At 35.9% G+C, this 17,874-nt stretch overlaps 1 protein-coding gene and 1 non-coding gene across 3 annotated transcripts; one reads left to right on the top strand and one right to left on the bottom strand.

Annotated features, from left to right (window-relative positions):
• Positions 1–487: 487 nt before the first annotated feature.
• On the bottom strand, positions 488–15,598 carry LOC129257333 (persulfide dioxygenase ETHE1, mitochondrial-like). 2 transcript variants are annotated; one of them, XM_064096951.1, is made up of 8 exons: positions 15,517–15,598; positions 13,332–13,705; positions 12,201–12,345; positions 10,726–10,874; positions 5,328–5,469; positions 4,844–4,933; positions 4,196–4,312; positions 488–3,633 (listed from the first exon to the last, which is right to left on the bottom strand). In XM_064096951.1, the coding sequence occupies exons 2-8, from the start codon at positions 13,674–13,676 to the stop codon at positions 3,575–3,577; spliced, it is 1,047 nt and encodes a 348-aa protein (XP_063953021.1). In that variant the 5' UTR covers positions 13,677–13,705; positions 15,517–15,598; the 3' UTR covers positions 488–3,574. The 2 variants fall into 2 exon arrangements, with proteins under 2 accessions (XP_063953021.1, XP_054751609.1); XM_054895634.2 differs by lacking the exon at positions 15,517–15,598 and having other exon boundaries at positions 13,332–14,243.
• On the top strand, positions 14,313–14,384 carry TRNAD-GUC (transfer RNA aspartic acid (anticodon GUC)). Its single transcript has one exon. It is a non-coding gene; the product is annotated as a tRNA-Asp (tRNA).
• Positions 15,599–17,874: the final 2,276 nt, after the last annotated feature.

Here is a 17,874-nt window from a genome sequence, read left to right as displayed (position 1 = left end):
ATGGCTGATCGTCAACAAAATGGAGTGTCAAGTGAGTTTGAATGCTAGCCTGTAGAACCTCTTAATTTTATGAAATTATCGAAATTCAAGCCTTATTTCAAATAACCAGAACTTTCTTATTTCTTGACCATTTTCTGTAATTGAGGTATCAAATTATAGAGCAGATATTGAACTTTTTAAGAATTTGGTTTTCATTTTGAAACCCAGATACAGCCCGCCAAATGACTTTTTGGTATCCCCTCTTCAAATTGTCTTTGCTCACTTATGCGTGAATGAGAACTAATCTAAGTAATTTCTGACGAAATAGGAGATTCTAAGCTTTACAATGGTAGGTCATTTGTCTATTGTATTTGTGATTAAGTTATGATAAATCTCGGTACGTTTTTTTTGGGACGCACTGTATTTATATCCATGTAGAAAGATAAAATTTTATGTTCCATTGTAATCTAAAATATCAAGATCAATTTAGGTGAAACAGTGAATAAAATTCCATTTATTAAAAAATTATTTTATTCATGAACACCAAAATGCATCAAACCTTCCGATTATAAGTATTCATTAAACAGTATTCAGATTTACTCGATGGTACAGCAAGTAAAACCTCTTTCATATTACAAGAAATATAAATGACCTTTATAAATGATCTTATCATTAACAGTCAACATATACATTTTATCATGAAAGAGTACTAAGTACAAATATACCCTTTTGGCCTTTATTGATATTGCAAATTCTATCATACCACACTATTCATGATACAAAAATCATTAGCCTATGAAGTAAAAAATAAAAATCAGGAAGACTATACATACATGTATATATATATATATAAAGGGGATCATGATTTTATCATGTGAAATACCACATTTGTACATGTATATCACAAAACTTTAGCTTTTAAACTGAGCAAATTTTGTCATCTACAATAACCGTTTACAATATATCTAAGACTGATCTCTTCCAGGTTATTCCAATGCCAGGGTGAAGCATTAGTCCATGTATTGTATTGGAAATGTTTCAGAAATTGTGCAACATCCACAAATGATTGGCAAACTCTAATTAACATCTTATAACCAGAATTGTCCTAAAACTAAATCTTGTTTTGGCCAGGAAAAAGTGCAGTATTATCACAATTAACGGTACAAATTTACTGTTGCATGTGGTTCCTTATTCTACAGAATCTTTTCATAGACTTGATCATGCAGATCTTAAGTAATTATACTGTTGTGCATGTATGTTTACATAGACCAAAGGCATATACCCATAATGGCACTTGGTATCACTGATGTGAACAGTTGATTGTAATACAATATATACTATGTAACAGGCCAGTATTATCATGACAGAATACAGAAATATTTTAGAGCATGATACAGTAAACATGGAACAAGGAAATAAAAAAGTTCTACCTTCATTTAGTCTAATGCCATTCCGTCCATCGACATTTAGTCTTACAACCATTTGGTCCATTCATCACTTCGTCTAGTCACCAGTTCGTCTAATAACCAGTTGGTCTAATACCCATTTTCTTTTCATTCATTTTGCACAATTTACACGTTAGTTTAATTAGACCGAATGGTATATGGACTAACTTGCTATTGGACCAACTGGTTATTAGACAGAATGGCATTAGACTGAATAAAAGAAGACCATGTGGTGAGTGGACAAACTGGGGGGCGTTTCATGAAAGGACTTGTCGGACGTTTTATCCGACAAGTCCCATTTTATCCGACAGTTACCATAGGAACAGTGCCTCTCAGCCAATCAAAATCATGGAAAGATGTCAGATCTGACAACTTGTCGGATGTAAATATTGATGAAACGCACCCCTGATGGTAGACCAAATGAAAGTAGACGAGTTGGAAAACGGACGAATTGGCGTTAGACGAATTGGAAATAAACCATACAAAATAACTGGTTAATTTTCATATCACAAACCTTGAATGCCGGCTCATATGGCACATACAGTAACTGGACTAAGGTGAAGTGACTTTAGATTATCCTCCTTCCAGAGGGCAGCAATCAGTTATGAAATGTACAAAGTTCTTCACAAAAATATTTTAAAGATTTATGCAAAACATTCACATTTTATCACAAAATTAATTACTTTATCATACAACATACAACTGATGTTTATATCTTCTAAATATCTGCCAGTAGATCTGTAAACAGACTGAGTATTATACACACTCCCTTTCCTCCCCAATATAGTAGATAAATGAAAAATAATTAAAATTGATAAATAAATCAGATTTAGAAAATGAAAATAAATGAAAAATTGAAGAGTTGCGGAAATGGGAACATAAAATTGAGAATCAATTTAGAATGCACTATTCAATTGTAAAGACTCAGCCAAATATACAGGAACTATATATGCAAAAACACGGTGAGAACATATTCATTATCCACAATGTGCAAGGAAAACAGGTTTCATATTTCTGTTTTTTTCCTGTCAGGTTTTTTTTTTTTTTTTTTGTTATTCCTACCTTTGATCTCTTTGTACTCTGCACGTAGAGATAAACTTCATCATATATATGATCTGAGAATTCAACTTATTTAATGTTGCATCACAATGGCACGTAATTGAATATTGACTGATGGATTACGTGATAATGAGCGACACACTACATATACATGTCACTTTTATATTAAGGACCATTTTGAGACAAAAAGACGGCACATAAGCTCACAACCATTACTTTTCTTCCTCACTGTAATGTAATTATTATGGGCAATTCAAGGTTTTTGTCAGAGAGGGGTGACATAAACAATTTTCTTTCACAAGTGAAAAAAAAATGAATAAATAAGGGGATTTTTTTTTTATTAGCCGGCAGGCAAAAAGAAAAGGTTATCACATCATAAGGGGGATTACTTTTCACAAACGAAGGGGAAAATGGTAATAAGCTTTTTAAAATGTGCTTTTCAGATAGATAGCCATTTATCAAACCATCTGAGCTGAAAAATTCTCCACAAAACAATTGAATACTCAAAATTAAATGAATATGCATTAATGTAGTACCATCACCCAGAAAATTGTATACTGAGCTTATTCCAATTACCCCATCTAAAGTCAAGGCATAAAGTTGACATTCATGTATTCTTGATTCCTATAAAGAGATAAACCTTGCTGCTTTCTTTAATCATAAAACCCAAGTATAAATTATGATTATTAACAAAGAAGGAATTAAGTGGATAGAGAGGAGCAACAATTACTTTACAAATTCTCCCAATTTCAATTTTGATCAAAGTGTCAATTACGATGATCATCTGAACTTCCAAAAAATACAGAATACTGTAAATGAGGAAGCACTTGGATGGTAAATGCAAGAAATACAGTCGCATATACTTTTTACATCATATAAATGTGTAATGATGTATGAAGCAGCAGAAGAGAGTCGGATCCTACTTCTTTTCCAGAAACATGTTTGTATATTTTATATATCGCCTTGCACATTGATTCTTACATCCATGATCCAAATTTAATCTAAAAACCATTTATCTTTTTAGAAGTCATCTTTGTCTTCAATATCGATGGATACATGTACAAAGTTTGATCTGACATGTCTCCATCTTCTCACATGTCATATCCCTCCCCAACGACACCACAGACCAAGTTGGCAGGAAGTGCTTTGTCTGAGAAGTGAAAATACAGAGAGAGAGAGAGAGAGAGAGAGGTGAATGAATTAGATATGTACATTAACCTAATGAATATGGAAACTTATTTTCATTAAATGGCATCTAATTAGCAGTTCTTTGAAGTGATGCTCCATGTTCTCTCTGATTACACTAAATATGAAGAGTCAGATCGAAAATGAAAAGATAGAACAATATACAAGAACAAAGGCTCAATATGACTCAGAATCATGAGTCTTTACCAATATCTGGATTCATCCATTGTAGCCATGCTTTACTATGAAACAAATCAAATTTTACTCCAAAACAAACAATACCTCATTATTAACACCCAAACTAATACCGCATAAAATGGTATCAATTTATTTGGGAGAGGATACTTTTCAGGAATAGAGTGTTTTTTGTGTTTTTTTCATTCAACTAGCGATTATTAAGTTGTAAAGCTTATTCTAACTCATTCAGTATATATACTATATATTTCTTTTCTCATAAACCATTATTGTTCAAAGCAAAGTGAAATCATCAAATCCACTGAATAGAAAGTGCAGGTTGGAATACTCACCTATTGCTTTTGGGTAGGGGAGGTTAAGCTCATGCATGATTTTAATGAACTCTTCTTTCGTCTTGGTTAATCTCGGATTAAACTGCAATTCTTCTTTCACCGTTGTCATTGTCTGCCCTGCAAATAATATGAAATTGACAATATCTTCAAAGCAAGTCATAATATAGTTGTAACAGTATACAAAAATCTTTTGCAGCCATGAAGGCTGAATTGCCACGAGGATAATTTCAATTACCATGACAATACTAATTCAATTTTACAATAACTTTGATTCACGATAACAATTCAGATTTACGATAGTAATTTCAATTAACAATAATAGTTGTTACTCAAATAACAATTCTAACAACAGTAACAATTTAAGTAAACAATAAAAATAACTTGAATTCATAAGATGAGTGTGTATCAGGAACAGGATATTAGATCTGATGATGGTTGTGGGTCCTGAGGGAAAATGTATGTACTTATAATCCCCCGGAACTACAAATTTTAAAAATAAACATAAGGATACATTGAACGGTGTTGGGGGGGGGGGGGGGGGGCTTGAAAGATACCAATCTGTCAATCAGCAGATCATTAATAATACATTAATCATAAATCGTAAGTGAATGGTACCGTACTTAAAATTGTGTCATGCAATATGCATACCTGTGTAGTCATGGGCTGGCAGCAATCTTGTTGAAGGGGGTAATGAGAGAATCTTTCCATGAACAGAGTCATAGAGTGTCCCAGAATCACCTATATGGGATCAAGAACAGACAATATTACAAATATTTCATACATAACAACAAATGCAATTCCAGGACTCCATTCACATGATATCTGGGAACATGTACATCGCTTGGGGAAGTACAAACTTGTCAGCATTTACATGATTTTGGAAAACAAGGGCATTCTGGGGCACAGCACAATACAATAAAAAAACTGGATGAACAACCTCAAAATAAATTGGCTCTGGCAACCAGTGGTTGGAGGTTTTAAAATTCTTAAAACCATTATTTGAAAAACAGCTAGCATATAGGTCAGCACCTCAGACCTGTAATTAGTTGAAAGAAGTCTTTTACTTAAATAATTACTGAAAAATGGCTCTACATCTTTCAAGTGATATATTATATTTTAAAGTTCAGTTTACCTTCCTGGAAATCTGTCCTGCCACATCCTCTGATGAGGATGGCATCTCCAGTAAAAGCCATTACAGGTGTCCCTGTCTCATTGCGCAATACATAGGTGACACACCCAGATGTATGGCCAGGGGTAGAACGCACATCTAAAGCCTGCAAAACAGAATGGTATAAATCAATTACTCTTCGCATGTTGTTTTTATTTCCTTTTTTTCTTTTCATGTCATTGCTCTTAGGAAAAGGAAGCCCTAGGGAACCCTATCCACTTAAATCAGGGTGACCAGACGTCCCATATTTCCCTGGATCGTCCCGTATTTTGCTCCTTTGTCCCAGCGTCCCGATAAACCCTTCCCCGGACGCCTATTTGTCCCGTATCTCAGAATATTGAACAAAATGTACTTAATACATTTAAAAGTGACAAATTCTCATCAAATAACCAACTGATGATGAAGCAGAGACAACAATAAAATCGATAGCTAAACTTTTGCAAGTTCTGCGTTTATTTTCTTGCTAACCCAAAAATTGTTTTTACCAATATTCCGACCAAAAACTGGTCGGTGAAAATCATCCAATGAGAGCGCAGGCTGCTATGACGTCATATTTAATATTCATGAGCTCATCTTGAATGGCGACATGTGGATTCTGGCGAAGAGTGACGACGAAATATCAAAGAGCATTGAATATGCATCTAAAACGCTGAATATTGACCGATTTAAGGATTTGCAAGTCGATGAAATGAAATCTGCACTGAAAGGACGAGATGTTTTTGTAAATCTACCCACAGGATATGGAAAAAATGTAATCTTTCATGCGATTCCACTATGCGTCGATTATCTATCTCCGCGGTGCAGAGAGGGAATGCTGGAGTCGAGTAGTTCAGTTGGTGCTTCCCCTTGACTCGAGTCTGACCAGGCCGATCCCCGGAAAGTTTTGTGGTGGTGATGGGTCTGTTACGGCTAGTACTAGTAGTAGAAGTAGTACCACTATACTTGTAGCATTTTGCTGGTTATATCCCATTTAGTGTCCCGCAATTAAATGAATCCCTGCGAATCCCGGACGAAACAGGTTTGACATTTTCATTGGTTGACTAGGTGACCGTTAATATTCATGACTCATGTATATTCATTAGGAAGATGTTCCTCATGAATATATAATTCAGCTCAGATGTCAAGAGGCCCTGGCTCGCTGCGCTCGCCAGGCCTAATTCGCTTCGCAATTCAGCCGCCAGGGCCTCGACAAGAGGCTAGTGTGTGGCAGGCTACTAGCTAGGCATGTAGGATCGGAGCAGATTCTCAATGCAAACAATGACATGATAAACAGTTTCCACCAAAATCATCACAAAATCGGCGGGAAATTTGTATGATTATAATAGATTCTCAGATTACTGATTTGGAGATGTAACCGGAGGAACAAGTTATTGAGTTTTCATAACTAGATCTAGTTGTTTTAGCTTTCGTTTTGAGTCTTGTTGTGTATGATGCCGCGATGTTTCATCTAACTTTTAAGTTGACAATGTTTCACTTTGAAATTTTATTCATTTCTAAAACATTTGTTTGTTTTTTTATTTTGAAAATGTATTTAAAAAACACCAAATATCATTGACTTTTGTTAGATGATTGGATTGGTTTTGGTTGCTTGAAGTTTAAACTTTTTCCCTCTTTTTTTTCTATCCTTCTTTCTTCAGCCTTCTATCCTTCCTGCTGGCCCTTTTTTTGTTCCATCTATCTTTATTTCCTATCCTTTGATCCCTCTCCACGTGTTCATTTTTTTTCTTTCTTTCCTTCTTTATTAAATTTCCTTTTTTATTTCCTTCATTCTTTCTTTCCTTAAACTTTTTTGCTTCCTTCTCCCTCCCTCTCCTTTTCATTATTTTCTCTTTTTTTTCATTCTTTCCTCCCTCTCTTTCCTCCTTTCTTTAATTCTTTATTTCATTTTTTTCTTCTAATTCTTTCCCCTTATTCTTTCTTTCTTTCCCTCCCTCCTTTCCTTCCTTCCTGTTTTTCTTCTTTCTTTGTTTGTTTCTTTCTTTCAAAGAATGAAGGAAACATTTTTCTTTCCTTAATTCATTCTTTCTTTCTTTCCTCCTTTTTTTTTGGTTTTCTTTCTCTCCTTTATTATGTCTTTCAATATTTATTCATCTTCCCTTCCTTTCTTTTCCTTTCTTTCTATATTTAATTCAAAGAATGATGGAAACCTTTTTTCTCTCTTTCATTCTTCTTTTATTCTTTTTTTTCCTTCATTTTCCCCTTCATTTTTTCTTTCTTTCTTCTCAATTCATCTCTTTCCTTTCTCTCCTTCATTCTTTCGTTCACCCTCCCTTCCAATTCTTTATATTTTTCATAAGTCTAACACTGTGTAGCCTTCTTTGTTGATCTTTTTTTGTCGATTGTCACTTATTTCATTTTGTGAAATCTGGTCACCCTGACTTAAATGAAAAGAGAGAATTATATAGTTATAGAGCATTTTGGAAAACAAATCCACCAGAGTTGGTAATGAAAGTTTACTGAATCTTTATTTAGTTTCCATGGGCATGGTGATCTTCAACTTGCCAATGATGATTCAAAATGGCAGGTTTAATGTATAAAACTTTCAATGTTTTTGTACACAAAATTATTTTTTTTTTGCTCCATTATCTGTAAAGATACTGCTTCCTAAGTTTTGTGAGTTCAACATTGTTTTGTGTTAAATACATTTTTAAAGATATGTACATATATCTTGAGCTAAGGAGACAAGCTGCACTTTGAGTATTGGGGAAAATATGAAATTTGGGGGAGTGAAAACAATCCCAGCGAACAAACTGAACATTTGAGGACAAGATGAATACTACTTGTGAAAGTAAACATTATCAGTGGAACTGAACTTTGATAGTTTTTAATTTGACCTTAACTCTTTTAGTTACTTTTTCTTCAGGTAGCCTAAATGTATGGTAGGCCTCTGTGAAGCATTTAAGTATGATAGGTCTCTTTTTCAATACAGTAAAAGACAGTAAGTATGCCTTCTCCTTTACAACTTGGAAGACTTGGTATGACCATTTCACACTGCTATTATAAAAGGGCCATGAAATATTTAACAGGATCAGAGGTTCTACAAAACCAATAGGACTTCTAAACATTAAAAAATTTGCCAATCATTTTATGTATTTAAGAGGCACATTTTATTTGAATATGCTAGCATGGTACAATTTTATGCACAGATTTGTTTGTTAATGAATCAATACCAAGTGATAAGCTTTTTTGTTCATTTAGAAAAAAAACTAGAACTGAACAATGTAATGAATCAAAGTTCAACTCCAAAGACCATGTAGGCCTACTGTATATGTCATGTAGCATGTATTCACATGTTGCAAATAACATTGGGAAATAATTATTCAAATGTTGACTTTTGACTTCTTTCCGTACAGTGTGTCAGAGTAAAAAACAAGACCAAGAATTACTGATACCTTGTCAGATCTTATTCCAAACTATACTTTTAACAAATGAAGCATGTTTATAAAAGCTTTGAGAGACTCCTCTTAAATTTCATAACTTATGATAGATATAAACAAGAAATATGAAGAAAGTGTATCAAAAAGTTGTTTGGAAAAAAATGCATCTGGATTTCAAATGAAAAAAACAAATGACATTTTTTTAAATCCATTTCCTGACCATTATTAAGGCACCTGTTTGAAATGTTTTTTTTTTAATCAGGCTTGCATTTCCATAAATTACCTGACATCCTGTAGAAGATCTGACACATGGCTTGAGCCTGGAGTGGTCTAGTAAAAATTGAGTGGTTAGTGAATATTCTGTTTGCTCCTATGGCAGGTAACCATGTGTGAAAATTTCTTCCTTTGTAAAATTATGAAAATCTAAGCATTCCTTTATTTTTCTTAAATCTAGGTGTCAATAAAGGGCAGAAAATGAACATCAAAATATGATTTTCTCTTTAAAATTTATTTTGTGCGCACCAAAAGAAAATACTTGGTACCCTTTCTTCAATCTTTTCTTTTCTCACCAAGGGGTAAAATATGCACAAGAAAAATGTGTTAAATGAAAGCTTCACCAAAAAGTGTCATATATCAAGAATAAAATTTGTTGATTAACTTATGATATAACACTGATAAATAAGCCAGTTCGTAGTTCCTTTCTGCGCATGATCAAAAGATTCTACGCATGATCAGAGGAAGGTCATTTGTACTAAAGTGACATGGTGGTTTAAAATCTAATAAGATAAGCACCAACTTCGATGTCTTGATTATTCATATATTCTTTTGAATTGTGGTTTTCATTTACATCCACAAAAAACAACAACGCGTCCACGAATGACTGGTTTTCACAGTTTGCCAAGTACATTGTGCAACATGCTATGATATGCATTCAAAGTAGGAATGCAACAAATACCTTCATAAAGTGTTCATTGGTGTGCTCTTCTAGTCACCTGGTCTATTCAATTTCTTTATCCTGCTATGTGAGGCAAGCTTACGTAATATTTTGCTTTGAAATCTGCCTATCATAATGAAAGAAATGAAAGGTCATTTGACCAAAAATTGTCCATGAGTAACTACGAACTGGTCTATTCAGGGTTTTGTTTTTTTCTGGGACACTGTATTTGTGTACATGTTCAAATGTCTTTTGATCAATCTACATGTAATGCTGAGCTCAGCAGAAACGAATGAAAAGTAAATAATTCCTAAAAGGTCCCTAAGATTTATTCTAGTCCCTGTCAATCACATTTCAGGACTAATCATATCAGACACAATTTATGCAGTACATGTTCACAAAAAGACTTCTGCATGCAAGTACAGAATATTCAACGATTGTTTACATATCCTTAACAATTCCCAATTTGTTTTCATTAACATTTTTCAGGTGGGGTAGGGGGTTGGTTGACTGCTTTTAGAAACTTATGCAATATGCCCATACAATAGTTGCCCTGCATGTATATAGCCTACAGGTATGATCATGCAGTCAATTCCAAAAATAAAACAACCACAATATCATTATCTACTTTCCAAATTTCTTCAAAGTGGGCTATAGTTTTACAAAAACTTAGCATCAATTATATATATGATTTGCCAGAGTGGCGGATCATGGGTCCTCGCCCCCTGCTCCTTGAAGACCCATCAAATACAACAGAAGGCCCCTGGCTTCTGCCCCTGGAACCATAATATCCAATTGTTTCTGGCTTGTTAGAATTTTTGGGGAGAAATATGTCGGCCTTTCCTTCCTCAATGGTTGATCTTTTTTCTCTGCCAACTTAATGATCTTCTGATTGTTTGCCATTACTTATTTTACTACCATTATACAATGCACCATACATTGGAGTTTCATTAACAATGCTGGTACATGCCCTTCACTGGTACTTTGAGAGTAATACATTCTTTTGGGTTTTATTGCTCAAAGTATAGATGCAGTTTAAATGGTTACTCACCAAATTTCCAAACTTGATCTGATCACCCTCATCAATGTAGAGGTCTGCCTTGGCCCCACTCTTCTGACTGATAATGCTTTTACAGCCTGGTATCTTCTCTTTGATCAAACCTGTTCCAGTTATGTGATCAGCATGGCAGTGGGTATTAACTGAGGAATGTATAAAAATGTGGAATAATTGAAATGTGCTATCACATAATTTCCATGAGAGATCTAGACAAATAACATCTTTTTAAAGGAGAATAGAGAAAGCTGTAGAATGATGGAAGGTTAAGATTCAGGTGAAGTAATGTAGCATTAAATAAGAGAGGTGAGATACCACTGATGTAGATTCAAGAAGCAAACAAATTGAACAGGAAAGGGGGATGGGAGGTGGGTGGAAGATTTATTGTGTTATTCCCAATTGAATACATGTAACATAATGTCAGTCCAATGACATTTGCTCCAGTGACAATTGCTTTGATGGAGAATCTGCACGTTAACCGAAACTGAAACATAAAACCAAACCTCCAAAACTAAATAAACCATCATAATCTTTACATTATTCTGGATAAAAATTTCAATCCTAACTCTAATCCTATGCCCTCTGAGATATCAAGACCTGAGCAAATGTCGCAGGAGCACATGTCGTGTCACCATGTCAATGTATATCTTAGTCGCTAGTATATATAGGCCTAAATCCATATGTATATGTGAAATACAGAAAGAGATTGGGACCGATCTAAAGATGATACAGCAAGTGAGATACATGTAAGGGATCAGTCAACGTTTGAAGAAAAACATAGTTTTATAATATTAATATATAATTTTGTTGAAGAAATATTGAGAAACTATATGGGCTTGATACACCAATTGCAGTCTGGTACTGTGCATTTGAATACAAACAAAAAAATTCGTCATATTTCTCAATTCAAAAATTATTTAATGATTTTATAACACATTAAAGCAGATACGAACCAATAGTACCATCTCAAGTCCTCAACTACTCATACCTGGCCAGTTTCCTGACCCATAATGCTAGTGTAGTCTAGTAATTTAGACCCACTTGAATGATAACATGCTAATTAACTACTCAATACATTTATACCGTAATAATTATGTTACCTAGTAGCAAAACAATTACTTTTCCTCTCAAAACATTTTAGTTTCTCTATACAAATATAATTATAGGTAATTTATTCTCTGTAGTATTAGTAGGTATCTGAAAACTATATTTTACTACTATGTATCTATTTATATCACACAGTCAATGAGAGACCACACACAGTTCACTCCCCCTTTAATGAAAAGAGTAAGAAAGTATTTTTTACACATACCAGTAATTAGTATCAGGAGTTCCCTGAGATTTCCCTTCCACCGACTTCATCTGTCTGTTTGCACTTTGTAAACTTGTTTGAACAGTTTTAGTGGCAAATATTCATACTTCAAAATTCAAATACAAACTTTTAACAAACTGAAAGCTGATAAGGGACTTACTCGCATAAATAAGATTAAGCCCAAGATCTTCTACAAGGTGCAAGTCTCTCTTGACAAGTTCAATGACAGGGTCAATAAGAATTGCATCCTTAGTATCCTTGTCTCCAAGTAGATATGTGTATGTGTAGGACTGGTAGTCAAAAAGCTGAACAGAGTTGAAGAAAAAAAGTAAAAGATAAAGTTGAGTTTTGGTTATGAGATTAAATCATGCCAAAACCAAAAAACTCAGCAGAAAATGTTGATCTTAAAAATCTTAATACACCAATAGCTTTAATAGGGTTATAATGTTAGCTTTTGAAATCACTGAAACAACACAGGAGTCTTACAAGGAAACAGGACAGCACACAAATCTTGACCCATTTATTTATGGATTTTCCAAAATGGGGGGGGGGGCACATTTTTCTGAGAAAAAAAATGACAAGCAAAAAAAAAAGGGTTTTAACCCAAATTAAGGATATTTCGTCCCCCAAAAAATTTGAAAAGCAAAAAAAAAGTTTTCACTTTCAAAGGGGGGGGCATGGGCCAGCTGTGCCCCCCCCCCTCGCCCTGGATCCGCCAGTTGTTTTACCAATACATGTATTTTTCAAAAATAATTTACAATAGTTTTATCTTTCCAGTTGTTCAAGAATTTCTATCCAACAGTTATGTGTATGTTGCAAATAAATGTTATTTGAAATCAATTGCAAATATCAAATCTAGAAACTACAGGCAAATAAACTTGCACTTCGTCATAGATATTACTATAATAATTATAATAAATAAATATTAACTCTAATCATATTGGGATCTGATTCTGAAACAGGGTTGCAATAATTTAAGTTTTTTTTTACAAAATGGTGAGATAACATTAACAGGCCAATGTTGTTAGAATATTGCAAAGAAATAACATTAATCAGACTACATACATGTACATTAGACAGCTGGCAGCCATCTGTTTGGAGTTTTTAAACGTCATTTTTAATTTTTTTTTCTCCTCGTGGTGAGTGAGCCAACTGAGTTCAGCGGAACAGCCAACATAACAGAGACCGAAGCTTTTGGTCTACATGTACATCATACTCTGATCTTTTCTTTTTCCATTAATGATTAAGTTAGGCCTAATCATGCCATTGAATCGTAAATTGAAATACTCACCTGCCGAAAAATAAGATTGGAAGGATCAGGAAGAATATCACTATCAGAAGACATGTTCCTCACAAGGTTAATCATATTACATGAAGGGTTAGGATTATTCCATCCTTGATTAGATTTAAATTTTGCAAGTCTATGGGATCCACTCGGGTGACATGTTGAAAGAGCTGCATATTTTGTGTGAGGTGCATTATGAAGTAGTCGACGTTGAGAATAAATGACACAACCCGCCGCGGTGTTGCAGCATCTGGAGATGGAAGACGTCCCAGCAGTCCGAAGGTTAAGGCCTGCCGATATCAACTCTGTAGTGAGTTTTGATAAGCGTATCCCCGAAGAATACGAAGACATGACGACGTCAATACATGCAATTATTTCATCTGAAAATAGTCAATACAGCAGGTCAGGCACAATAACAACAATACCCGGTATAACTTTAGATTACACGCAATGTAACCCCACTTGTTCAGGTTTTGCGTAACTTATCGCTTTGCCCTTGCCTTTGGCAGCTTATCTTTAAATTCCTTATGCCGCTGCTGTTCCTAGCTCGCCCTGTTGTACACTAGCGCAGGATCGGGATCGAGGCCGGCCGGAGCCTGGCGGTACACATATACAGCAGCAAAAGTGCCCTTTGAACCTTGTGTCGCGGTACGGGGAAAAAAAATCTCGCAAGGTACGGTACCGTAAGTCGCACAGCAGCCCAGGGGCAGGCTTGATGTAGCGCTTGCAAGCACGTGTTCAAGTTCATGTGGGGGTGTGTCGAGAGGTGTGGCCGAAGCCGGGATCAACGAACGTGCATGCATACTTTATCATTGAACTTGAAAAATTCAAGTAAAACCCCTGGCCGGGTTCCTAAGTGATCTGAAGACCCTGACCGAAACTCGTGAATCAGAATCATGTTTTACAATGGCCGGGTCTGCGCTTACAGACTATTTACAGCGGCTATGAATTATAAGTTGTATTGAATTTCTCTCTCATCCAACCAATTCCTTGGTAGTATAGTGGTGAGTATCTCCGCCTGTCACGCGGAAGACCGGGGTTCGATTCCCCGCCAAGGAGGTTAATTTTTTTCGTCATGAACTTTTTCTTAAGATTTCATACTCAACCAAATGTTTTTTACCAAAAGTACAAAAAAGAAAATCTTATTTCTATCATTTTCACAGCATTTTAAATCGCAGTGGCATACAGATGGGGGTGCTTGTCCCCACAAATTATTTTAATGACCAAGACAACCCCCCCCAAAAAAAAAAAAGATTGAATTATGATATTATTTCATGTAAAAATCTACAAAAAAAGATTTATTGATAAAAAAGGTCCAAATTTTTGCTCGCTCGCTCACATTTGAAATATAAATTTTGCCTGATAAGCCAATAATATATGTACATTCTTTTAAACATTCTTTTAATATTTCGCCACTGTTGCTGAATTGGCTCATTCGTTAGGCCTACAATATCTTACTCTCCCGTCTCTGCATGATGATGGGAGTAAATACTTCCAGGGGGGGGGGGGGGGACAACAGGGTAGGCCTGTACGAGATACTCTCGTTTTTGGATTGTAAAATCTGAACTATTTCACCCTAGGTCAGGTTGGTTATTGTGATCGGGGTGAAGGCTATCAAGGAAAATGACAGAAGTATTGGCCTGATATTGGCACAACATGATCAATCAAAGAATATCAGAGTTAAGGCCATAATAAAAAAAAGTTTTTATTTTTGTATACATCACATGTGGGCAGACTCCAATGTGTCATTGAATATTATTACAATTAATTGCAATTTTCTCTGTGATTTTATCTGGAAAATTCAGGATACATTCTGAAATGTTATTTCATAGACATGTCAACAAAAGACAAAATTGTCCAATCATGAACCATTAAAAAATTGTGATTTATGGGAGATTGAGTTGCTCACATGTGACGTCACAACAAACTTTAAAGCTCCATAACTTTATTACTTGATTGATTTTCATGACTTCCGGTTGGGTAGACTTCACATTGAAGTTTGGCCTATTATTACTTGGTTCTAATGTGGGTTACTGTAGGTAAATAATTAGGATAGCACATATTGCTGCACACAGGTGGAACTAACAGGTTTTCAAATCCTATAAAATATTTATCAACTTGTCAAATTCATACTCTTTTAGGAAATTGGCAAAGCCGATCTCCTAATATTTATATAAAAGTTAGGTCCTACCTTAATTCTTGCTCGCCAGAAGATAGAATGGGATCCAGCCGCTCAGAATCTCAGATAAATTGCACAAATCCGTGAATAGAAATATATACACTTCACAATTTCAAATAGATTAGAAAAAGGGACAGATGTCACAAAATGTCTCGCGAAGTAATGAGCTCATTAAATATGCAGAGAATATAGACTTCGAATGAGTGGAAGTGACGGTAAGGAATAAGATTGGAAAATGCAGAGAAATAATTAAGTATAAGTTGATCCTCCACAAGATTTGATTCAATCCTCACTAGCAGCTGGATGAGATGGTCAGCATGAGTGGACAGGACGAAGGCAGAGAGTAGATCGAGTGATGATGTGGTAGAGAAAACAAGTTGTTTTTACCAACATCAGAAAAGATGAGACAAAGAAATAAGCGCCAAAAAGAGGTGGCAAAACGCAGTTGAAAAGAACAAAGAAGAGAGGGGTAGACTGTGAGAAAAGCAAACATGCAAGCATCTCTGTAGTGATGTTGTAATACCTGCAAGTTCATTGCAATAAACAAGGAACAATGAAAGGATGTTTGCTCCAAGTCTAGGAACAAAAGAAAGGTTGTTTCTCAATATAAGAATGTGTTTGCCAAGTAGATTTGGACAGGAAATTGTCTTGCTCTGTGAATGTACAGTATTGTAGTACATACACATGGCGTGAACAAGTGAGAATATATGAACTTGGAAATAAAAGAAAGAATTTATATACATATACAGAATGTTGAAATATAAATGAAAATATATACAAGGAAAGAATATATAGATGTAGATATGTAGAAAGATATAGTCAAGTCACTACAGTAGCTCCCCCCTAGATTTGTACCGAATAGAAATGTAGTAACAAATCGACAAGGGAAAGTAAAAGGGAACTTGGCTATATAAAACAAGAAAATAAAAGGAGTGGAAACATCAGTGAATTTTGAGAAATGTTTCAACCGTCTCCGAAAAATTGAACGTACTTGGCAGGAAACCTGACATGGCGACCAGAACGGGTCTTACGAATTTCGGGAGGCATATGCTTGTCATCAGGATCCCCTGCCAAGTCCGTGGAGTTGGATTGTTGATGAACTTGGTCAGGTAGATCTTGATGATGAAATGGAGTGGTAGCATCCTGCTCGATGAAAGCCGGTTTCAGTCTGTCGACACTGACATTTTCATGTTTACCATTATAATCTATGGTAAAATACTTGTCAGTGCGACGGATGACTCGGAAGGGTCCTCTGTATGGAGGCTGCAGTGGCTTTTTAACAGCATCATCTCTTAGAAAGATGTGAGATGAAGAATGCAGTTCAGGATGTACCTGCGTTCGAGTTTGCTGTTTTCTAGTAGGAGTGGGATGTAATTCCCGCATCATTCTCTTTAGTCTGTGGGCATAGTTAGATGGGTCATCAGCAGAATCAATTTGTGAAGGAGCTACAAATTGTGCAGGTAGAGTGACTGTAGTCCCAAACACAAGTTCTGCTGCAGAGCATCCAATGTCCGCCTTGATTGCTGTGCGTATACCCAGCAAGACTAAAGGGAGTGACTCAGTCCAACGGACCTTGTTATGAGCCTTGAGAGAAGCTTTAAGTTGGCGGTGAAAACGCTCCACTAAACCATTTGCGGCAGGATGGTATGCTGTTGTGCGGATGCGTTTAGTGCCGAGGAGGTTGGTGAGTGCAAGGAAAAGTGCTGACTCAAATAGAGTACCGAAGCGATGACGTCAGTTGCCATGGTGTCATGGCGGCCTGGTTCTAAGCAAATTAGCCCGGGGCGTGTTTCTCATAGGAAAAACTGGCTGCTAACGGAATTTTATCGCTTGCAACCTCAGAATGATGGTAATTTATGCAAATGTAAATGTGTATAGACGATCGTCAGCTGCGACTTTGTTTAGAACCAGCCGGTTCGTTGTCATGACAGTGACGTCACACTTCGGTACTCTATTGCCTACCTCTGTCAGTTGTGAGAGTAGTAGGTGCGCCAAACACTGCTACCCATCTGGCCACAAATGCTCGCGCTACCGTCTCCGCAGTGATGTCTGGGATAGGGATAGCTTCTGGCCATCTGGTGTAGCGATCAACACAAGTAAGAAGATAATTGTTACCCTCTGATGAAGGAAGCGGGCCAACAAGATCAATGTGCACATGAGAGAAGCGTGCATCAGGTGAAGTGAAAGTACCAAGTGGTGCTTTGGTGTGCCGATGTACTTTACACTTCTGACATTCGAGGCATGTTTTGGCCCATTTTCTGACATCAGCGTTGATGCGAGGCCAAACAATTAAAGCGCTCTGTAATGAGCTTTTGAGTAGCTCTGATTCCTGGATGAGAAAGTCCATGAAGGGAATCAAAGATAGCTCTT

This window comes from Lytechinus pictus, chromosome 3 (assembly GCF_037042905.1).
Source record: "Lytechinus pictus isolate F3 Inbred chromosome 3, Lp3.0, whole genome shotgun sequence".
In the NCBI taxonomy this organism is placed as follows: Eukaryota; Metazoa; Echinodermata; class Echinoidea; order Temnopleuroida; family Toxopneustidae; genus Lytechinus; species Lytechinus pictus.
Note: the sequence above shows the minus strand (reverse complement) of the source record. Positions and strands in the feature narration are given on the sequence as shown.